We start from the raw sequence: 24,836 nt of genomic DNA, 5'->3' as shown, positions 1-24,836 counted from the left end.
TGAGAGAACTAAGCTACCCATCTGTATGTCATTTAGTACAAGAGAAGCAACTGCAGGTTTAAATTACATGGTATTGGATTGCAATTTCCTAACATTGGATGCTTTTCTGCTTTTTTACCTTGAGTCATTTACTAAGGAGTGTTCATAAAAAGTAGCTTAAAGCACAGATGCTTGCAAATCATTTAGGTAAAGATGTTTCTCTCTTTTTCATTCTCCCTCTCAAAAACCTCTTTTTTTTCTGAAGAAAAAGAATAAAACTGTTGGTCAGTATTGACGAACCATGTCAAGTATTTGTACAAGGAGAAAAGGTAAAATTGAAAACATTTGATTGAAGTAAATAATACAAACATAAAAGCTTTACTGGTGAATGAAGGGTATTGAAAAGACTTTATTTCATAGATTAGAAATTACTTTTGATCTAAACATTCTTAAAAACAGATTGTTTTCCACTATGAACCATCTCATTAGCTGTGCTACAGAGACCTCATTTTAATGGCAAGCTTTGAAAGAGTGCTGCTGTACTCTTTTGTTGGTCTCCGACTTATTTGGGAGGGGGATAAAGATTTCATTCCAGCTTTCTTTGTTTGTCTTTCAAGAACCACTAAAGCAGTATTCACACAAATTTTGTAGGAATGTGCCCTATGTCATAGCCTACAAATTATTTGGTTTTGGTGCACTTAAAGGTCATCTTCCAAATTAGCAAAATTTTCCTACATCCTGGCTTTTCAACCTTAAATATAAATATTGTTTCCTAACTGTAAGTGAGGTTTGTTCTTTAAGAAATGCTAGTGTTTATTTAAAGTTGTCAAACTTTGTACATTTTTATTCTTTGGCCATACTATGTTCTCAAAATAATTAGGCTTTTAAAGTATACTTAATAGCAAAAGGAAGTGTATGTGGACTAGAAACAACTATTGTGATTTAATATTAAACAATGCAATGAGATGTTAGTCAGATTCTAATGAATTTCTTGCCATATAGTTTAGTAAGAACACATTTCCTGGACAATTGAAAGCTATACTATTACTTTAACTCCCCTAGCATTATATGTGCCAACCAAAAATTGGCACATATAAACATAAAGAGGCTTCCCTCTTGTCTCTGATTTCCCTTCTCCCTATCAGACTCACTTTCCTAAAGTCATATGGTGCCGCTGTTAATTTCAAAGAAATCATCTCATTTTGAAGTTCTAGAATAATTCATTGGATGGCTTCCCTTTTCTATCTTCACTTAGGGGCTGTAATTTTCTTATTACACAAGGTAATTTAACATTAGTATTATATGACATCTGTTCAATGACCTCTAAATTGACTTAGAAGTATGTCGGAAAGATTTTTCCCTTTATTTAAATGCTTAATAGAGAATTCTGAAGCCACAAGTGTGTGTGTGTATATCCACACGCAACACAAAGCATATTTGAGGGGGTAATACTGCCACTTTGGTATCTAATCAAAATACCATTCCCTACAGAGTAACTTTGACATAGATCAAATCCCCAATCCAAGGGTATTTATTTACTAAAATATGCCAAAGTCTCTTTTTATATCATAGTTTGTTTCATATTGTTGCCCAAAGCCAGTATTGTCTTGAATTAGATTTCATTTTCTTCCTCTGCCTGCTTCCTAGTCATGTGACCGTAGACAGATGGGTCTCTCTAAGTACCACCACCTTCAGAAGTCTGCCGTAAGGACCATAGCAATTAGCATTTAGCGAACACTATTTAAATAAATGCAGTATTATATTATCATTTTGATTACAGTGAACTCAAAACTGTATTTTAAAAGGTAACTAGATCAGGTATTTCAGTGTGCTGCAATATTTCATTTGTAATCATTTTTCTAATAATTCCCTTAGAACAGTATTTTCCTCACACGTTATCTTTAAAACTGATTAAAACAAGAATTTAAAGAAAACCAAAATTTGAGTGCCGACTATATGTCAGGCATAGTTCTAGGCACTTTCACATAGCTACACTTAATCTTCTCAATAATCCTAGGAGGTAGCTATCATGTCCATTTTACAGACACAGAAACTGAGGCTCGGAGAGGGTATAACATAAAACTTACTGGGGTCAAACAGCAAATAGTGGGCTGACTCAAACCATGGGCTGTCTGACTGCAAAGCCCATGGTCATTATGTTTTCTGTGAGGAAAATTATGCTACAAATTTCTTTTTCTTCTTAAATTAAGCAATAACGTTCAGCTTGAAAACTACCACTAACAACTTAATAAAGAGAAAAGTAGTAATCACTACAGTACATCCAAAAAAGTTAATACATTTGTCTATTGGCCAATGTCTGTTTTCCCTGTGTTCATTCCTTCAGCATAGGGTCAGTGACAAGGTTCAAACTGGATTCTCACAAAGTCTATAAAACGTTGAAAGGCTTTTTAAATTCCTGTTAAGAAGTAAATCAAATCTGTTACTTAAATCTTAGACACTTTTAAGTCATAAATCTTACATTTCAATGTGAAAAAAAAATCAAAACAAAACAAAATCTAAAGATCCCATAACTTTAATTTTGGTTCTAGGGTCAGAAAAAATGAAGCCATTAAATATCTTCCCAAGACAATAAATGAATAAGAGATGATAAGACTATCTTGTCTTGCTTCGAGTTTACTAGGTTAAAACAGTAAAGTTCACATTGAAATATCTTGCTACTATATTTTAAAATGGTATACTTTAATTTTCACTATAAATTATAATTTTCAGTTGGTTACTGGTCTGTCACATGGGGAAGTTAAACGAACTTTCATCCCAGATGTAGTAGTGTTAGGAATTTCTAAATAAGTGGCATTTATAAAAGCCGAATCTAGTCCATTTTTACAGTAGAATATAAAATCATACCATGAACCATTTTTCTTGTGTTTTGTTTGTTTTGCATTCTAGTAATTTAATAAAGGCTTTAAGAAAAAAATGCAAAGCACAGGGAAGAAAAGCTCCATGCTTGTAGAAGCATACCCAATTTTTCTGATTTTTTTCCTCTCAACATAGACCTATACAGGAAAAACAGTCCTGAGATTAACATACAATCTAAGACTTCATGACCGTGTGGCTTCAGTCCTCTAGGTTCCATGAAACCAGTGCTGCAGGGTTTACTTTGAGGACCACTGATCTGATATGTTTCGTACTATTCTTTTAAGTCATTGAAATGTTGTTACAGAGTGCCAGGCACTGTGCTAAGTAAAATACTTAGTCATTAATAATTACTTACTGAGCGCCTACTATATGCTGGCATTATTCTAAGTACTTAAGACATATATCTGTGAACAAAATAAAGATCCTGCTTTCATGGAGCTCCCATTCCAGCAGGGGTAGGGAAAGACAGATAAAACGCAATGAAAGTAAGGAAATTATATAGCCTCTGAGATGGTGATAAGTATACAGGATGGAAAGAAAGCAAAACTGAGCAGGGCAAAGAGGACTGGGAGTGCTAGAAGTAGGGCTGGAATCTTAAATAGTCAGCAGGGTTCCCAGAGGTGACCTTGGAGCACACCTCCTGAAGGAGGAGAGGAAGTTGGCTGTGCAGATATCAGAAGGAAGAGCTTTCTGAACAGTCAGTGGAAATTGCCAGTGCAAGAGACAAATACACTCAAAATTTCATTCTCCAGTGGTAGAGAAAGAGTGAAGTAACTGCAACACAATAACTAAAACCTGAATATGAATGGAATAGGTAAATGACAAAAAAAGAATATGCTTCTATATCTGAAAATTTACAACTATCTATCTTAGTATAGACATGGTCTGACATTACCTTTCCTTCATCCAAGGGAAATCCTTTTGGCCAAGTGCTATATACTCAAAATAGTTCTCAGAGAGTTTTTATCTGGCTGAACCTTCAATACTTAATCAGAGTGCACTCTCTGCTAATTTGCTCTGTATGTCTAATGTCACCCCTTTCAGACTATAGGTCATCATTCCCAACCTGGAGTCATATGTTAGAGGATACTTAATAGACATTCTTTGGTGAGGATTTTCTTTTTTTTTTTTTTTTTTTTAATTTTATGGCTGCACCCACAACATATGGAAGTTTTCTGGCCAGGAACTGAATCTGAGCTGCAGCTGCAACCTACACGGCACCTATGGCAACACATCCTTTAACCCACTGCTCTGGGCCAGGGATTGAACCTGCATCTCCTCAGCAACCACTGTGGTCAAACTCTTAATCCACTGTACCACCGTGGGGACTCCTGGTGATGAATTTTTTTGAAAGGCCGAGAGAGAAAAATCCTTTGGCCAAACCATGTTTTTACCCTTTGGAAATAGTTCAATAACTCCCTCCTTCAGAGTAATCTTATAGGTGGTGGCAGGGAACATCCATAACTAAAGAGAGTATAAAGTCAGTACCTTAACTTAGTTTCCATTTTTTAAAAACATTCTTAATTTTTATGCTTAGGTTCAGTTTGATTTCATCTGCCCTCCAAGTCCTACATATGACACTAAGAAAAAAAAAAAAAAGAAAATGACCCTACCTCTTAGAAATCAGAAACAAGACCACTGTTTCTTTCTAAGGTAGCTTTCTTTTGCATATGTAAGAGAAAATTATATCTTTATTTGTCAGTAGTAATAATCACATTCCATGCTTTCTTGCTGTTTTTCTGTTACTTCACATAAGACAGTTTTAGGGATCAGTTTCAGTTATACTCTACTGACGTATGCACAGAGTTCTAATTAACATCAATGGACATTACAAGTCTGCTCAGGCAACACACCATTTTAAACGTCTTAAATTAAACAAGCCCGTATGTTTTGATGGTGCATAGCTGAATGATAAAATTGGTCTTCTGGTTTCCATAATGAAGATTTGAATAGATAAACTGAGAAAATGTTTTCAAGGAAGTTTTCCTCCCAAGTCTACATATCCTGATAAACTCACCCCTATGCTGATCTTTCATCTGAATAGCCTTAGCACCAGTGTAATTATTCTGCAGGGTACTAATTACATGAGCTAGTATAATATTTTGCAATTATTCTCAAGTGTCTTCACTTGTCTCTGTTTTATTTTCCAAGATTGGGCCTAATATTATTCATACTTTCTACAATTATTTATTAAACATCAACAGGGAATTAATATTGGGATGAGGACTGGAAAATTAAAAATGAATAAGTCAAGGTTCCTGCTTTAGGGGAGCAGAAAAGGTAAGAAAAACAAGCAATACAATGTACAGTTTTATGGTAAAAATATATGCAAAGTTTTACGTAAAGAGAGTTAGCAAAGATGACCTTAACACTCTTAAACTTTGCCCACCTACACTGACCAGGTCCAGTTATAATTAGGATATGGAAACCTCACGTAATTTGCAGAAGCAGCATCTACAGGGTCAGAGAGCCAGAGAAGATTAAAACAGGAAAGAGAACTCCATCTAGACAAGCTAATAGATGTAGTGTGATCAAATGTGTACAATGTCAAGGAGGTAACCAAACAGTCTTTCATGTCAGTGAGATTAGCTAATTTAACAAAGCAAAAACAGCCAGGATACAACACTGATTCTGATTTGGAAGAAGAAAAATTGAGCAGTTGAGAAATAAGGTAGTTTTTAAATGAAGGGAGAAAATACGCCAACATTTTCTCACTGTAAGTCAATGGGAGTTAAATGTATTTCCCACATCTAAAGTAATAAGATGAATCTAAGTTCCATTACTATGAATCTAAATTCTGGCTTTAATCCTAAGTACCCTGCAAGGCTGTGTGGTTCTCTTGAGAAGAGACAATGGAGAGCTTTACCACTACATTCATCCTGATGATACATTCACCTGAATGACTCTGTAATACAGAAACCACATTTGACATTTCTACCTTTTACTTGTGGGTTAACAAGTTTTTAGTTTTTGAATTCATGTGTGGTAGTCATTTTATCAGCATTCTCTAAGTGTATCAAAAAAGAACTAAAGAGTACATTATCAATTCTTCAAAATGTAATGCAAATACTGAGAGCAATGATTTTTGTATTAATAGGGAAATATTTAAAACATGTCGTGATCCAAAAAGCATTTTCTTACTTGCAAAGCATATAAGTAAAAAGAGAATTTTTAAAGGCACTGCCATCATCAAGTGACAATAGTGAAGGAGAAAGTTACTTAACTTCAATTCTATCTGATTGCATGTGAAATGTCTGAAAAGTTGGAGTTCCCTGTTTTTAATATTTTTTCCAGTATGGGTCTTCACTAGAACATCATAGCCCGTATAGAAAAAAAAAAATTAAAAACAGACAGGCTCATTTCCATTCTACATTTCACATGCAATCAAAAAGACTTGCAAAAAATAGTTCTCTCTCCCATCCTCCCTCACTGTCTTAGGAGCACAGACTGAAAAGGGGGAAGATGAGACATAACCACCCACAAAAAGGAAGGGAAGGAGCCCTTTCTTAGATTACCATGCAGAGTTTTATTTCCACGTAACATTAAGTATACTGTGTTAGAAAGAAAATAAAATTTATAATGTCTAAGAGCTCAGCTTTGTAAATTTCTAAAATTATGCTATCGCCCAAATCAAATTTAAAATTTAAATTTTTGAAGCTCAGTGGGCAGAAAATAAATCTGCAATTGCCACTCAATGGACAGCAAATCTAAATCCGTGCCTTATAGAAAAATCTAAGAGCTTCTGGAGAAAAAAATAAATTAGTTTTATTTATCATCCAGATAACTAAAGAACAGGCGTTACTAGACTTCTGAATTTTTCCCTATCTCCTTGAGGGACAGTACACATATTGATTTTGGTCATCTCTGCATCCTCACCACCCAGCAGTGTGCCCAGGCAAGAGGAAGCACTAAATAAGTATATGCTGTATTTAAATATTTATTCAACTCTCCATTTTAATTACTGCTATTTAAAATTTCTTCCTAAAAGATTTCTAAATGATGCCTATGCTATGTTTCTTAGAACTTAGTTTAAAAACTGCAACAATAATCACAACACTGTAAATCAACAATTCAATAAAACTTTAAAATATTTGCTGTATAAAATTAAAGTTGTTAATTTATGATTTAAGAAACTTCAACAAAAGTTGCTTAATAAACCAGTGAAATTTTAAAAAATAAATGATGGATTGAATATTCTTCCTTTAATACTACTCTGAATCTGTTATTACATCTCTAGAGTTCCACTTTCAAATCTTTTATTCTAATAGTCCACTAATTCTCTGGATTTAAGATTAGGTGATTTCCTAATCCAGCATGCCCCAAAACATATCCTATAAAACTCTGGCTGTGAAAAAATGCTTACAGGTTTTTCCTCTTGGGGGGGTGAGGCAGAGAAGTTTCCCTAGTCAAACCAGATCAGGAAAATCGAGGTTACATGGATTTCTTAACGGAGACTTCTCACAGATCTTCTTATGCTGATGTGCATTACTAAAAATGTGGTATTTTGAAGCACCATTATTTTATGCTCCACTAGAAAAGTAAAAAAGACCTGTCACTCAAATCATGACACAATACTTTCTTATTGCAATGATTTTTAAGCTGCATCCTGATTACCAAGATGATAAAATGTAAAAACAGTGCATTTTAGGATTTATAGAATATGGTAGTATGCAGTTTCTCAATTTGATGATGGGATCCATTTTGTAGGGTATTAGTAGAAATACCCTACAAAATTTGGGAAATGATAAACTTCTAGTCCAGAGCCCTCATGAGGAAACCAAGGCCCAAAGAAGTTACTTGACATGATCACACACCTGGTTAATGAGAGCCAGCTCATGGAGTTTGCAGCTTTCCTTATTTATTCATTCATTACATCTCCCTCTTGAACCCATCCTTTGTTGCACTTTGACATGCGCATCTTTCACTAACCCATGTGCCCACAGTCTGTTCCCAGCCCCAGGCCACCATCCTCCCCTCCTACTACCTCCTGCTAATTAGAATTACATCTACTCATTCCTTCAATAGCCTCCAGAAGAACTGTCACTGCTTTAAATCCTAATCCAAGAAGCTAGTCAGCCATTCTGGGTGGAGAAAAGCACAATGCTTCTCACTTCTATTCTTTCCTTCAGCAGTAAAGCAAAGGAAGAACTGCTTTTACAGAATCATAAAAAACACAAAGTATGTACTCCATTCTATAGATAACCAAACGTGGACATTTCTCAGAATGTACATTCCTTAAAAATGGATATCATATGACTTACTGTGTGTCATTATTCTGAAACATAACCTGATGCTACTCATTCATCACCATTCATTCAGTAAATATTTATTGAATACCTATTCAAAGGTGATAGACACAATTCTAGTTGCTAAGATGGCGTAGTGAACTAAACAGACAAAAATATCTCTACTTTTCTGGAGCTTACTTTGCAGGAACTAAAGGTTTCCCTGCAATAGAAATAGATTTTGATAACCAAACCTATCAACTTTACCAAACTTATGTGATATCCCACACTGTCTTTTTTTATTTTTCTAGTTTATTTGTCCTCATGGCCAGGGATTAAAGTTGCACAGAATAAATTTCTGGGAAATGTCAGATCATGCTAACACTTGAAAGTAGTATCTAACTGTGAACAATTTGACAAGAATATATTTCATTCTAAGTTTATAGATGAGGATAGGAATAAAAGGTACAAAACAGATTCTGGGGTCAGAAAGCAAGTTGGTGGTAAAAACAAACTAGTAAATACAGACTGTGTATTTACTAATTTGTGTCCAATCTCTTTCTTCATCAATACCAATAAGAGGACAGCAATTTTCTGTGATGTTATCTAAAATTTGCACAAGAAATATTAAACTATTAATCAAAGTAGAATATACGATGAACAGCTGCACCGTTCTGTGAGCCAACATGCATTTTTGCAACAAAACAAAATCTTAAAAACTAGAGTTAGAGAATTTGGGGTTTTCTTTGCTTGCTTAAAATTTAAATAATCTAGTGAGTTAGATTAGCAGTGCCTTTTTCATTTACGATTACATGATTGAATACAATAAACATATCTAGTGTTGGAGGAAATGCTTACCATAGTAGTAATTGAGTAAATTTAAATTCTATAAATGTGTATCTCTTAAAAATCACCTAAATAACTGATATCCGTGTCATTTCATGGCACATTTCTTGTAACATGCATTTTTAAGTGACTAATACAAGTGCCAATATACTAAACGTAAAGCAAGAGGGGAAAAAAACTAGGGAATTAAAATAAAACGGGGGTTTTAAATTTTCAAATAAATGGTTGATTTCAAATGCAAAGGCATGAAAAATAGAGATAATTTGCCACTGCATCTCAATGAAATACATTTAAAGCATTTTTAAATTAAAATGTATCCAGTAAAAGCAATTATGAGAAATTCAATCTATAAATAAAATGTTTAGAATGAAGCTATAAACTAGAAAATAGAATGACAATGAAAATTTATCAAGTAAATAGATTCAGTCTTAGTGACTATTTGTAAACCGTCATTCACAGCTCATTCCTTCATTAAACACATGTTTGTTGAGACCAAATGATCTGTTAGGTAAATTATTGCAAACATGTTCAGATAAGTAAATATCTAATAACTCTAGCTACATGATTCCCAGAAAGCCCATACTGTCTAGACAAATTAATTCTGTTGAATTATCACTAGTTTTAAAAACTGATAATGTCTTATATTTCTTAGTCCTTGAAGAAATAAGAAATTCTCTAATAAATTTCAAACAAAGTTAAAATTTATTTTTTGTTCATGCCCTTTTTATCTGCTGCTACTAGATTTTACTATGTATTTTATTATTAATATATAATATGAAGTTTCTTCCATTTTTAACAAAAAATTAACAAAATCCACATTTAACAAACCATATGCCCAACACCTTATTCATACAGATATACTGTTCCAGAGCAGTTTAGTCTTGCACACAAATGATTTTTAAAACTCATTTAATAATTAGATGCTGTACAGCAACTTTTCAACATTAACTAAAACTTTATTATATCACAGAGCTACTAACACATTTTGTTTTAGAAAAGAATATAGCTGTATCAGAGTACTCATTAATCAACATTTTAAACATAATTTTTCTTAGCTTCTAAAAATATTTTCATTCATGCAAAAAAGGACTCATGCTTAACAATCAACATTTTAAACTAATAACATTTTCAAGATTCTATAAAAATTCAAATCATAGCAAAACAAAATGCGACATTTTCTTTAACTCTTGGGTGGTCTGCTGAAGAAAATTTAGCTACATATAAAACTATAAATTACTGTTAAATCAGCTATTTGGATACAAGATAAGTTAATTTATGAAAACATGTTTTAGTTTATAGAAAGTCTACACATGAAAGACAACTTCGATGAGTTGTCCAAGCCTAAGGGAGCTGGAATCCTATCGAAAATGGAAAAAGGTTTGGCACTCTACAAATATTGTTTGAACATAATATAAGCAGAAAAATTTGTGGTTTGTAAATCCATGTGTTCTGAACTGGATATTTTTTACTTACTTTTGTTTAAATTTTCACCATGCACCTATGTGCTAATGATATCAATACGCTTCCATGCTGTGAAAGAATGTAAATCTAGTGCCATCTACTGGGAAAAAATGGATATCATTCAATCAATTAATTGCAAATTGTTTTGTGAATTAGGGCAGTGAAAATTTATAACCGTTTATAAATTTTAACTGTTTGTTTCTTTTTTAAAAAAGTGAAACTTCCCCTAAAGCATTTTTGATATAGTCAAACAAGTTAGGTAAGATGAATATGTAAGAAGAATGAAGTTGGTGAAGTTTGAATAACTTTCAAAGAAGTTAGGTAAGATGAACGTGTAAAAATAGTAAAGTTGGAGAACACGTGGAAGAAAATTCCATTTGTGATATCAATACAGAAATCTAAAATAACACATTCTTATTAGAGTTTTCATATGGGTTTCATGTTTATCTTTTAGAAGGCAGGTCTGAACATGTGGTCAATGAGTCCTCTGTTCTGAGTATCAGAATATCTAACAAAATATCTTGAAACTATATGAAAAATTGTATAGGTGCATATATGTATTTTCTGGAGGATCAAAGCCATTGCTTTCATCAAAAAACTACAGAGAAGGTTCATGTTTTCATGACCCAAAATGGTTTAAAAATAAAACTAATATAGAAAGCCAATCTATTCAGTAGGTGAGCAGCGCATGGACCACTTCAATTTTTTTTTTTAAGGTAAACAGGACATCAGATGCTATTAATGAAATATCACCAACTCAAACTTAAATAGTAGTAGTTCTTATGGATGTTGTTTATTTTGGTGCATATCTGTAGTATTTCCTCCCTTTTTTTTTTAATGGCTGCACTAGGGCATATGGAAATTCCTGGGCCAGGGACTGAATCTATGCTGCAACTGCAGCAATACCAGCTCCCTTAACTCACTACACGGAGCCAGGGATGGAACCACACCTCTGCAGCGACCAGAGCTGCTGCAGTCTTGTATTCTTAACACACTGCACCACAGCAAGAACTCCTTACAAATGCAGAACTTAAAGCACAACAAACAATATTACTTTGCTCCAGAGAAAAGTGATTAAAGGAACCCGAGTTCTTAGTTCTCACAGTAAGTATAATATGCACTTATTCCCTTCCTCAGATAGTTTACCATCAAAACTCAAACTGCTTGAGAGAAAAAGTAAAAAGGAGTTTCGATAAAATAACATTGAATCTGTGTTACCATTTTTTCATTTGTTTAATTACATTGTGATTTATACCTGAGAAATCTACCATATTGTATTAATACAATAAAGCAAGAAAAGAGAAATTGTGTTTCACAGTGTATTCAAAAGGCAACCAAACTATGAACTTTAATTTAACCTTCCCATTAGATTTATTTGAGACCAAAAGGAGTCTCAAATAAATTTGTACTCTCTGTTATAGCTATCATTTCACCTACATGTAAACTTTCCAAATGTTTATTCATTCATTTAACAAATATTTATTAAGTGCCAGGCACTGTGCTAAGCTCTGGAGCCTCAAGCCCCTGATTCTTAGAGAGCTCTACTCACAGAGATGATAGTCTATGACTTACAAATACCATTTGCAAAATATTCATCTTTAAGACTTCTAATTTTTACGTTAGAATACTATGACATAATATCTTTATAAGCTGCATAGATAGCCATATGGCTCTTCACTTCATGGAAAAGTCAAGTAAGAGTAACAGCTGCATGTTATGTGTATGATGTTAGAGAAAAGCACAATTTATCACTATAATTAGTACTATTCAGACAAATACTCTCACTTGGTTGAATGCTACCATGATATCTAGACTAAGCTACAATTAGACTTAATTTTTTATCAAGCATTGAAACTATGTATAAAATTGTGCTTCCTAATCCCTCCTCAGATAATGCTGAGGTCTTGATTCTGAAGCAAGGAATTCTAATGTTAAAACATGGAAAATATTTCTATCCTCCCATCACAACCGAGCAGATTTTTCTGTAAATTCCCAGCCATTCTTTAGTACTGAGTTTTAAAATTTGATTAACCCAAAGCCAAAGTAAAAACAATGACAGTTAATAAAATCACAGAATTTCAGAAGTGAATAGATTATTTTTAAAATGAGGAATTCAAGTTAAATAAAGCGACTGAGATCTGAAGAGGTTTACTGATACATTCAAGGTCAAACAAGTAAATGACAGAGCTGTGGTTAGTTTTTCTGACTCCTATTCCAGTGCTCTTCTAAATACATAAAAGAAACTGTTACGGGAAATTAAGAAGAGCTCTGAGAGGAAAAAAAATTACCTTTAATTACAAACATGAGCAAACTATAACTCAGATGCACTTAATAAGCTCTAAATTGAAATTATGCCTTATTTAAAAATAAGAAGAAAAGGAAGCCAAAGCTGAAGAATGATAGATCAGCCTTCTGGGATATGGCCTTCATACAGGTCAATCCAGTTATAATCAACTTTAAGAGCCTGTTCCAATTATTTTTCAGTTCTGGAATTATTTCCTATTAAATAATACCTAAAATTAGTAGGGTACTGGCTAGGGAGCAGAAATCTTTTTGATTTACAGAGATTTTTGTTGTAATGGGTTTTGACCAGGGAACAGTAAATTAAAGCATACGTCAAACTTTACCTTAATTTCCTATATCTCCAATTTTGGCCTCTTCCCTCTCTACTTGGACAAAGTAAGACAGACTAGAATTCCCATTTCAATTTCATTTTTGTTTTTCAAAATTTCAATAGCTTCACATTATTGTTGACCTTAATTTCTTCAACATATTATTTCTAAGGTTAAATTCTGTTAGAGAAATGGATGGTAACAAAGGTTCTGCTAATATTGAAGTTATAAAAAATATGTGGACATGGGAAGACTGAGATGCATAACACTCTAAAAAGTAAGTGGTGCTTGAATGGCTAAGGAATAATGGAATAGTATTCTAGCCAAATCATTTATCAAAATAAAATGGGTTTACAAGCTCTAAGTAAGAAAAACCAAGTCTCTCTGAGCGTCCATCAGTACTGGATGGTAAGAATAAAAGAATGTGTTTATGTTTTACAGGACTTGAATTCTGGTTCAACAAAATGTATACGTAAAGCAGAGAGAGCAAAACCACAGATTGAGATGGTTATTTCTCAAGCATAAGCTGCATTTGTGGTTCCTATTAAAGTAAAAATAGGAGTTCCCATTGTGGACCAGTGGTTAACCAATCCGACTAGGAACCATGAGGTTGCGGGTTCAGTCCCTGCCCTTGCTCAGTGGGTTAAGGATCTGGCATTGCTGTGAGCTGTGGCGTAGGTCGCAGACGCGGCTCGGATCCCACGTTGCTGAGGCTCTGGCGTAGGCCGGTGGCTACAGCTCCGATTCGACCCCTAGCCTGGGAACCTCCATATGCCACGGGAGCGGCCCAAAGAAATAGCAAAAAAAAAAGTAAAAATAAATAAATAAATAAATAAATAAAATAAAGTAAAAATAGTTAAATGGAAGATGAGACATGTTTAGATGTTTTTAAAAGTCTATTGTACTAAAAAAGTACAAAAAATGTCTATCTACAGTGATACAGATGTCTATAGCAAACATTTGTACATAGTGTTTACTACATGCCAGCCACTTGTTCTAAGTACTTTTCACATCATAAGCTATTTCATTCTCACAGCAACCCTTTCAGGTGAGCACTATTATGAGTCCCATTTTACAAACAAGGAAGCCAAGGTACACAGCTAGTTAAGTGGCAAAGCCAGAATTCAGATCCAGTCAAATTTTGGAATTTATATACATATGCATTGTACTATAATGGTTCCTTCTTAAAAACTATCAGTTTTGTTGAATTATCTTTGAATCATTTTGATATCAAAATTTAGTCACTTATATTTTGATTAAACAATTTTATTATGAAACTCCTTAATCCCACAACTGTCATATTTCGAGGAATGCTATGTTAATAAGCTTCCGTAAATACTTAGCCCCCTTGGTGTATGACAAACTCATATTACAAGAACGATGGTAGTGCTCTCATACCTTGGGTTTCCTCCCACCCAGTGGAAAACGTGGTTATATATCAATTAAATAATTTTCAGACTCCAATTGTTATATGCAATACATAGTTATGGAAAAGTTCCACATGGCATAAGGAACTACATTGGTTGATGTTCTCCCTCAAGCTTACATACAATTCGACGAACTGTCTGTTCTACAATCTGAATTTCTCTTTTATCCATTCCTCTTCTTTCCAAACCTACTATAAGTATCATTGTTAAAGCTCTCAGCACTTTGTGAGTCCCTCCAGCCTGAAGCTCCTCCAGCACATTCAGTGGTGGCAGTGCAGGGGCATGGTAGGGTAGGGGAAAGGAAGGTGTTGGGAAAAGTGGTTGAGGACTCCATACATTAAGCTTCACTGGTCTCTCAAGTCACCACAAATAGACATAAAATCGATTTTTTTAAGGGCCACACCCATGGTATATGGAAGTTTCCCAGCCAGGGACTGAATCCTAGCCACAGCAGTAACCTACACCATAGCTGCGCAATGCCGGATCCTTTGACCCAGTGAGCTGGGCCAGGGATCGACCCCTCACCTCCGCAGCAACCTGAGCCACTGCAGTTGGATTTCAACCCACTGTGCCACAGCAGGAACTACTAAAATTGATTCTAAAAACTGCATGTTTACTGCTCAAGTCCAGCTTCAAGACAAAAGCCTTATCCTCCCTTCTAATTAAGCTGCCAAAGCAACCCTCTCATAGAAATATCTGGAACCAGCATTGACCTTCCATCATACTAAGTCAATAATCCTTAAGAAATACAAAACAAGTCATGTTACACCCCCTTTATCCCTTTCCTCAAGATTTAACATTTTTTAAACATCATAGAAGGCACTCTATGATTTGGCTACCTTCCTTCCCCCCCTCTTCCACTTGCCTTCCTCACCCAAGCTAGCCATATTAAATAACCCACACTTCTCTGAACACATCTTGCTCTTAGGCCTTCAAGTTTTACCCACACAACTTCATATAGTAGAAATGTCCTTCCCCTGCTTGGACATCTGCTCACTCTTGCTCATAGTTTGAGATTCAGCTCAAGTACTATATTCTCCATGAGGTCCTCCTTAAGCTTCAGAGACCCTCCCTCCTTTCCAAAATCTCTTCTTTGAAGCAAAGAGCTAGGACCATCCTCTGATTCCCCCAACATCAAGGGCATTTTTAATCTATTCTTATCATCATATGTCCTCACATACCTCATCTCCACCTTGTGCTTGTTAAAGAAATTGGCTTGATCTTGTTTATCATCGTATCCTCACTGCTTCACACAATACCTGGCACTCAGAATTAATATTTAATGAATATTTAACAAGTTAGAATTAAATTCTCTATACAATATAGTAATAGAGATATGTGTACTAAAATAAAATATAAATAATATTGACAGCAATGTTCACAGAAAATATCTGGCCACTGTGATTTTTATAATAAGATTAAAATATTAAACATGATATCAGCACATAAAAAAATTTTAGACTTTCATGTCTCACTTGTTTAAATGCTTAAAATCACATCTTTAAAAGAATGGTGGTTCTAGTTTAGGAACCAGTTAACACATGCTATATTAGTTCTCTTTATTTGGTCATTGTTAAACAGAATATCTTTTCTTCGTAAGCACAATTACTAACTTTATCATACTAAAGTTGCTCATTTTCATTTTTTCTTTCCTAAAGATAGGACCACATGTGGAATGAAAAGCATTTTCATTATCCTATAACAAGATGAATGTCCTTTTTTATGTGATTTGGGGCAGTTTCTTATCAAGACTGCCAGCCTCTTATGAACATTTTGATTTTCATATGTGTACTGTGCATTAAAGAACAAGAAGATATCATGAAATATTAGTGACAATTATATACTGAGCAAAGAAACTGGACAATGTTTCCAGGGGTTGTAAGGACTGTGGAAATGAATGTTATTCAAAGTAGAGTGGTGATTTATAACCAATTTCCGTCTTCAAATTAGGGCCCAAGTAAAAGAAAACGAAATTTAGCAAAGCATTATGGTGTATCATTTCCTGCAGCAGAAACACCCCCCACCCCAGACCAGTGCCCTCACTAAGTACAGTACAAGAAGCAGCAACCTGAGGGAAGCCCACAGGCTCGCAGGGCTACTGGCTGGCTCTTTGTCACCAAATGCAGCAGGTTGAATGCAGACATCACTGTGATATCTTCACCAACAAAACGAGAGGCAAAGAACAGGGGCAAGAGCTGAGTAGGAAAAAAAAAAGAAAACAAAAACAAATTAAAACATCACAAATGTTAAACACATTCATTGCACAATTGATGGTTACGGTTTTATCTGGAACTGAACACACGCACACAGTGCTAATAAATTTCAAATGCCTATTTTTCAGATGGTAAGTTTCCTTTCAACCCAAACTTATTTATATCTTATGAATAAAAATAAAATACACACTATACAATAGCAGTGTAATCTGTGAACACAGTTTGCAAGAGGTTGAGAAAAGAGACAAAGTTTAAAACAGTTGAAAGGAATTAGCATTTACTGGGTTTGTACAAAGTGACAAGAACTGTCTGGGGCCAAATATACAGATATTATGTCATTTAATTCTTACAATAAACTGAGGAGATAGGTTTTATCTCCCTATCCATGTGTGAAGAAGCCAAATCTCAAAGGTCCAAGGACACAGAGCGAATAGCTAGTGAAAGAAGGGTTAGACAACCTTCTTCTATCTCACTATGAAGCTACGCTCTCTCCTCCCAACACGCGGCCTTCTTCCAGCAATTATTTGCACATCTCCCTCCCTGGAGAAGACTGCAACATATTGTAAGATGAAGAGATTTCTTTTATTAGAGTTTCACGTTTTAAAAAAATAAAGAGCCAAATAACCTAAGGACAACTAGGAGGCTTCGCTTTAGAAACAGTGATAAGTTTAAAGAAGGCATATCGACTATGCATTTTCATTTGATCTTATTCCTTATAATTTCTACATCAATCTGAAAACAACCCACACATCCCAGCCTTAAAAAATGGTAAAAGTATTTTTTAAAGCTTTTGGAAATGAATCATGTGGAAGAATTTCAAAATTGTGTAAATGTTAAACTTTAAAGAAAAGTTCAGTTAGAATTTTTTTTTTTTAAGTTTTGGACAATCTTTCAGTTGGTAAAGATTAACTTCAAATGAAGGTGGAAAATACTAGGTTATTATTCACCTCCAATACTTTATTTAAAATTAGCCTTATAAGTGACCTTAACCACTAAATGTCCAAAAATGGATATAAAATTAATGTCTCATTCATTTCCTGACCCTCATCCCACTTGCCTCCCCCCAAATAAAAGTCTGTTCCTAGTCTCTTCTGACCTCCACAAAGAACAAACACATAATCAACAGTAATATATTTTACCAAATCACTCTGCAGTGTATCTGACAGAAATCTGCTTGTACTAACATGCCTAAACACTGACTTCTCCAAACTAAACTCACTACAAAACTAAAACATTTTTCTGTTACCAACTGGAGACAAAAGGGAGGAAGAGGGAAGGTAAGTATCATAATGCACAGCCTGAAAGAACCATTAAACATAAATAAACATGTCATTTTCACGAGTGACTGCAGAGCAGAGAAAAGAGAGCATTCCTTTGGAGCAGACTACTGACTAATAAAAGATCAAAGGTCTATACCTCACAACACTATAAATAAAAATGTATTTTTTTCCTTGTGACCTTCTCTATGAGGAATAAAGTGTGCACGGTAAATGTAATTACTTAGCAAAGCTGCAGCCTCATTGTGCTCCCGCAGCTGACCATAAAATGTCTTCCTATTCTGTTTCATCAACTGCTGTACCAGGCGGCCTGTGCGCCTACCAATGGCCAAGGCCATCTGGCTTGTGTCAAAGCCAGCGCACAGGAAGAAAGGGAGTGATGTCACTCTGCAGGTCAGGCAAAGAACAAAGCTGCATTCTACAATTAAAAGCTGAGGGCCTCAAATACCAGGGGCCCTCCAGCATGATAAGACGGCATGATTTAATGTTCCAACTGTAGTGCATTTATTTCTACCCAAATAGCCAGGGCTCCATCTAGTGGCAAATTAGTTTTGCCCAGTTTTCTTTAAATGCACTCAGCTACATTAGCACCAACAAAGTAGAGTAATAAAGTGACTACTTTAGAGCATTTAGCCTTTTTACACTGAAGAATGCAAAAAGTATGATTTGTCACAGTGTTCTCCATTGCCAAATCTCACAAAGCATGCATTTCATAGGTTAGGATTTGACATACTCCTAATTATTTTAATGCTTGCAGAAAAAGCAGCTAATTTTGCAAAATTGTTACATGCATAATGTAACATTTTATAACATTACTTACATGCTACCCTGAAAATACGCAGCTGAGATGGAAAGTGAAAAACCGTTCTAAAGAATGGAACACATGCATCTGAATGCCTTGGTGAAATCAAACTCATAATATTATACTCTTACAAAAGGATCATAGTTAATATGATTCTAACATGTGACACTAGGAGCAACTCTTCTCTAGAACAGAAAAAGGAATAGTTTTATGTTGAAATGATTTAACGAATTTAATTTTTAACTTAACATTTTCCGCTTGGTTTATGGTTGCAGTAAATGAAATAAAATACTTTGACAAACTAATCTAAAATGCAAAATGCATGTGGATGAAAGATAGGACATCCAATGGATGTGTGTAATCTATGAGATCAGACTGCCTGGGTTTGAAACTTGCCCCTGCCCCTAAGGAGTTGTGTTACTTTGGCAAAGTTGCTTGCCCTCTCATGGCCTCAGTTTCCTCAACTCTAAAGTAACAGTTAGAAGCTCCTGTCATGGCACAGCGGAAATGAATCTGACTAGGAACCATGAGGTTGCGGGTTTGATCCCTGGCCTCACTCAGTGGGTTAAGGATCCGGCATTGCTGTGAGCTGCGGTGTAGGTCACAGACATGGCTTGGATCTGGCATTGCTGTGGCTGTGGCGTAGGCCAGCAGTTGTACCTCTGATTAGACTCCTACCTAGCCTGGGAACCACCATATGCTGCAGGTATGGCCCTAAAAATCAAAAAAAAAGAAAGAAAGAAATTAATTAACTAAGTTCAACTAGTCAAAGGCACTTGGAACAACTCCTGGCACATAATATATGCTCCTAAACATTAGCTCTTCTTAAATGTGCAAACATTTGCTTTATTTTAAAATTATATTAGAAATTTCTAACAGTCTACTTACACCCAATCTACTTATACCTATTTAGAGTCAGCAGGTCATTCTCCAAACATAGAATCCTATTTAGGCCAGAAAACTTACAACTCTTGGATTGATTTCCATGGTAGGAAAAAGATATCCTAAGGATAACAGGTGATGAAACCCTTGCCATGTGGCAGGCACTATTCTGGGCACTTCCCATTCATTAGGCCTTTTAATCCTCAGAGGTACATGTTATCATTTTTTCCATTTTTAGATGTAGAGACTGAGGCATAGGGACATTAAGTGACTGACCTAAGATTTTATGGTAATTTGTCTAAGATTTTATGGCTGGTAAGAAGCAGAGCCCTTAACTAATTGGACTGAATGACTTAACAGATTTCAATCCAAGCCAAGTTCCAGGGCCCATGCTCTTGACCACTACGTAACTGGCAAATGAAAAGCCTGAGGTTATTACCAATCCACTAGAGATAATCTGATTCTATGCTCTCCTAATAGACAATGTGGCTGATAATAAATATTTAATAAGGATTTACTTAACTCAAGAAGATGATTTGATGATTCTCTCTCTTGACACTGACTGAAAAAAGTAGAGCATTAAGATGGAGTTCCTGCTGTGGGGCAGCAGGTCAAGGATCCAGTGTTGCCACAACTGTGGCTGGGATTCAACCCTTGGCCCAGGAACTTCCATATAGCATGGGTGCAGACAAAATAAAAAAAGAGAGGGTTTTAAGAAAGTAAAAAGTCTGAGTTTAGATTTAATCTTTCTGTTCCATCACATGCAACTTCACTTTCCCTTTCACCTTCAATTTTTTTCTGTAAACTCCTTGGATACATTTTTAGGATATATATCCTAAAGATCCCTAGGATTGAGTCTACTTGAATCTACGAAAGCTTCAATATGATACTAATTTTGAAGGTCAAAGAAATGAATAGCTACTCCCTGCAAGGCCCCCTCAAAAAAATTTAAGTTTCAATCAGGCAGGTTTTTTCCCATTGAGCCGCCTGAGCTGCCAGGATGAGGACCCAAGCCAGAAACAATCCCTAGTCCAAAAAGAGGCAAAGTAAGCCTATGCTTCTGAGTGGTAAAAATCTTCGAGAAAAGAATTAGCATTAAACACCCTGTAGAAATCAGCACTGAGCAAAGACCACCTAGAAAATCTATAGTTCCCCAAGTTTATCCTCAGCTTCCTCACTTTTGTATTGCTTTTGACTCAAATAACTGCACAAATAACAGTTATAGATAACCCATGTGATACTTTTTAAAATGCCAGACACAATTTACACAGCTTTCTAATCTCCCAGAATATCTAGTACATCACTTTGAAATTAATTGGTGTTAAAAAGCACACATTGAACAATACTTAATGAGCAGTATCACACTATGTGTTGAGCATAGAATTAAATTACATAATTGTCCAGAGTTCCTGTCGTGACTCAGTGGAAGCGAATCTGACTAGGAACCATGAGGTTGCAGGTTTGATCCCTGGCCTCACACGGTGGGTTAAGGATCCGGCGTTACCGTGAGCTGTGGTGTAGGTCACAGATGTGGCTCGGATCTGGCATTGCTGTGGCTGTGGTGCAGGCCGGCAGTTGCAGCTCTGATTAGACGCTTAGTCTGGGAATCTCCATATGCCGCTGGTGCGGCTCTAAAACAAAAACAAAAACAAAACAAAACTACGCAATTGTCTATAACATTCTGCTTAAAACTTTTAATGATTTCCCCATTGCATACTGCTGGGGTTCCCAAACAATGTTCTGAGAAATAGGCAATAACCCTTCAAACAAATCTAGCAGTGGAAATGCTACCCAATATAAAGAGTTTGAAAGGCTTTAATGTACCTGTTTAACTTTGTCTCAAGCGTTGCCTCTCAGATGGTTTTGATCTTACAAAACCCCTTTCTTTCCAATCACCATCCCACAGAACACATTCTGGTAAATACTCTGGATAATGTCCAAATTCCTAAATAAGGCATTTAAAATTCTACACCAAGCTGCTACCTAATTCTTCAGCCTTTTCTCTTGCCATATCTCCACATCCCACCCCACCCAACGCTCCTGCCATCCTGATGTACTCATAATTTCCCCCAAATAGGTCTGCTGTTTCCCACTTGCACCTCCACATCTTTCTTCTTTTCCGTACCTTACTCTCCTTTCACCACTCTCAACTCCCAACATTCCTAACTTCTCCTACTTGGGTCCCCAGTGAGGCACTAAGCAGCCCCTCTCACACCCCCATAACAATTTTCAGGATACTGATTTGCTTACATCTCTGTCTCCCTCTTCTTGATCATTTAAGCACTGAGATAAGTGTCTTTTTCATCATTGTATCCCAGTACCTGGCACCTAACAACCATTCAGTTATTGAGTGAAAGAATGACTATGTAAAGAACTGATTCTACAGAATTGATTGTTCTGCATCACCATTTCCCACCCTGCTATCTCTGCCATCTCAACTGTTGAAAGTAAGAATCTAAATTAAAACCAGTTGGTTCCTTCATAGAACTTAGCAGTTTCTGTGAAGAGGTAGGAAGTTGAAAGTGCAGCCCGACTTGAGATGCAAAAACAATTCAAACGCCCTGTTTTGGTCAAAAATTTTCACTTCCCCATCTTTTTTTACCCCTAGAATTCTGACATCCAAAATTTTGACTAAAGTTAGTTTGTTAGTTTTTTGGTTTGGGTTTATTTTTATTTCCCTTTACTTTTTTCCCCCCTTGCAGTTAAACAGTAAACTGCCAGAGAGAGATGATATAAACAGGGAAGCAGGGAACTCACAAAGTTGATAATTAGCTCCAGAATAAATGAGCTGATTGCGCTAGTGGATTTAAAGCATCAAACCTAAAGGTCAAATCCTTTTCCTATAAATGCCAAAAGAATGTCTGCATCAGTGGATCTTCACAAGCTAGTAAAATGTCCCCTGAAAACTGCAAGGGCCAACAGAGAGTTGACAAATTTGAATTTTGTTAAATAAAGACAAAATAAAAATAAAAAGCCACAAACCCTAATCCCATCATAATATCAGAAAAGAAAGATTATGTTAACACTAAGAACTAGGAAAGCAATCTCAAGAAAGAGAACATTTTTTTGAACAGAATATATCTAAGTTTTGTGGAAAAAATTTCATTGTTGCTATTGTTCTCATTTCATTATGAAAAGAAGAAACTTCGTTATGGACCAGCATTTGGAAACCACTAATCTAAATGCCTATGAAAAAATTCTATGAAAATATTGTTCTTATGAGCACACTGCCTGGCACCCAGATTATGCTCAACTAATGTTTGCTGAATGAACTGATCATTTAATTATTTACTTCTTAATATCAATAGGCTAATATTTTAATTATCTAGAATAGGCATCCCTTTTGTTAAGCAGAGATCTTATTGCACTTGTTGTAAGAAACAATAAGAGTTACCTTTGTGGCTCAGTGGGTTAAGAACCTGACACAGTGTCCATGTTGATGTGGATTCAATCCCTGGCCTCGCTCAGTGGGTTCAGGATCCAGTGTTGGCTGCAAGTTGAGGCTTACATCACAGATGTGGCTCAGATTTGATATTGCCATGGCAGTGGTGTAGGCCTGCAGCTGCAGCTCCAACTTGACCCCTAGCCCAAGAACTTCCATATGCTGCAGGTATGACCTTAAAAAGGGAAAAAAAAAGTGTTACCTCTAAATGGTTTGGAAGATTGAGGATTCTGAATATCCAGGATTCTATTGTTTCTTTTCTTTCCATAATTCTCTTTTTCCTTCCTTCCGTCCTTTCTTTCTTTCATAGTTATTTTAAAAATAACTATATTATCTCAAACAAATATACTTATCTTTTTACAGCTGCACCTAGAGCATATGGAAGTTTCCAGGCTAGGGGTTGAATCTGAGCTGCAGCTATTGGCCTATATCACAGCCAGGGCAACACAGGATCTGAGCTGCATCTGCAACCTACACCATAGCTTGTAGCAATGCTGGATCCTTAATGCACTGAGCAAAGCCAGGGGTTGAACCCCCATCCTCACGCTATTTCGGGTTCTTAACCTGCTGAGCCACAACAGGAAATTCTAGCCATATATATATAAATATATATATTATATGTATATATAAATTATATATATACTTGTATATATATTATATAAGTTATGAATATATATATATATAAAATGGAAGAATCTCAATATCTGGCTTAACAAAAAGCAGCTGGATTCTCATTTCTGGATTCAATCTGTTGTGATATGTTGTTTTGTTTAAGTATATATATGAATGAAATCTCACCTCACTCAGATAAGTAGATGGAAAAGGGAGGAATAAACTTTTTCAGATAATTGTAAATATTCTTCTTTGTTATTACCCCAAAACTCAACAATGGAAGCCTGAAACTACATATTGTCAATTAACTTTTCATACTATTACATTAAAATTCATTGGTCTATCTTGCATTTTGAATGGCTTTTTAACCTTGCATGATTTTGTAACACTATGCACTGTTTGTTTAGAAAATACTGGTTCATTCAGTTGTGCAGATCTTTCATATGCTGACATGTTTTACTATCAATATCAAAAATCATATTCATTTATATTACCACTGATTTCACCAGATAAGTATTTAATGTTGAGAAGCTGTCAAGTTCATAGCAGTAGTACAAGTTTTCGGAAATTTGATTTTTTAACTTGAAAGCTTGAATTTCATCTTTCACAACAAATACAGTCCATTGTCTCCCTTCAAGTGACAGCATCACTTTGCTCATTTTTGAGAAAATGTTTGCCAAGTATCCAAGTTTAAATAACCATAGTTGGAGTTCCCGTCGTGGCACAGTGGTTAATGAATCTGACTAAGAACGATGAGGTTGCAGGTTCGATCCCTGGCCTTGCTCAGTGGGTTAATGATCTGGCGTTGTCGTGAGCTGTGGTGTAGGTCGCAGACGTGGCTAGGATCCTGAGTTGCTATGGCTCTGGTGTAGGCCAGTGGCTACAGCTCCGATTCAACCCCTAGCCTGGGAACCTCCATATGCCGTGGGAGCGGCCCAAGAAATAGCAAAAAGATACACACACAAAAAAATTAAAAATAACCATAGTTGTCTGTTGGTCGTTCTGTCATGTGAAATGGTGTTTCAAACAATCACACGAGTGCTCTTCCTAGAAACAACCACTGCACTTTGATAGGTGGAAGCACTTTATAAAAGTGTATTTCTTGTTTCTTCACACAGAATATTAAAAAGATATCCATTTAACTAAGATCTGGATTTAGTAAAATTAATATAAATTTTACT

The 24,836-nt window shown here is 35.5% G+C and overlaps 1 protein-coding gene across 3 annotated transcripts in view; it reads right to left on the bottom strand.

Moving 5' to 3' along the window:
- Positions 1-24,836, bottom strand: part of MSRB3 (methionine sulfoxide reductase B3) — a 167,778-nt gene that overhangs the window by 114,957 nt on the left and 27,985 nt on the right. For 2 of the 3 annotated variants that reach the window (XM_021091957.1, XM_021091956.1), the window contains exon 2: positions 16,496-16,622. The exons of the other annotated variant lie outside the window; for it this stretch is intronic. In XM_021091957.1, the coding sequence (XP_020947616.1) occupies positions 16,496-16,571 (76 nt within the window). In that variant the 5' untranslated portion in view covers positions 16,572-16,622. The remainder of the gene's footprint in view (positions 1-16,495; positions 16,623-24,836) is intronic. 3 annotated transcript variants of the gene reach the window in all.

The sequence above is a fragment of the Sus scrofa genome, chromosome 5 (genome assembly GCF_000003025.6).
Source record: "Sus scrofa isolate TJ Tabasco breed Duroc chromosome 5, Sscrofa11.1, whole genome shotgun sequence".
NCBI classification, from domain to species: domain Eukaryota; kingdom Metazoa; phylum Chordata; class Mammalia; order Artiodactyla; family Suidae; genus Sus; species Sus scrofa.
This window is presented reverse-complemented; position numbering and strand designations above follow the sequence as displayed.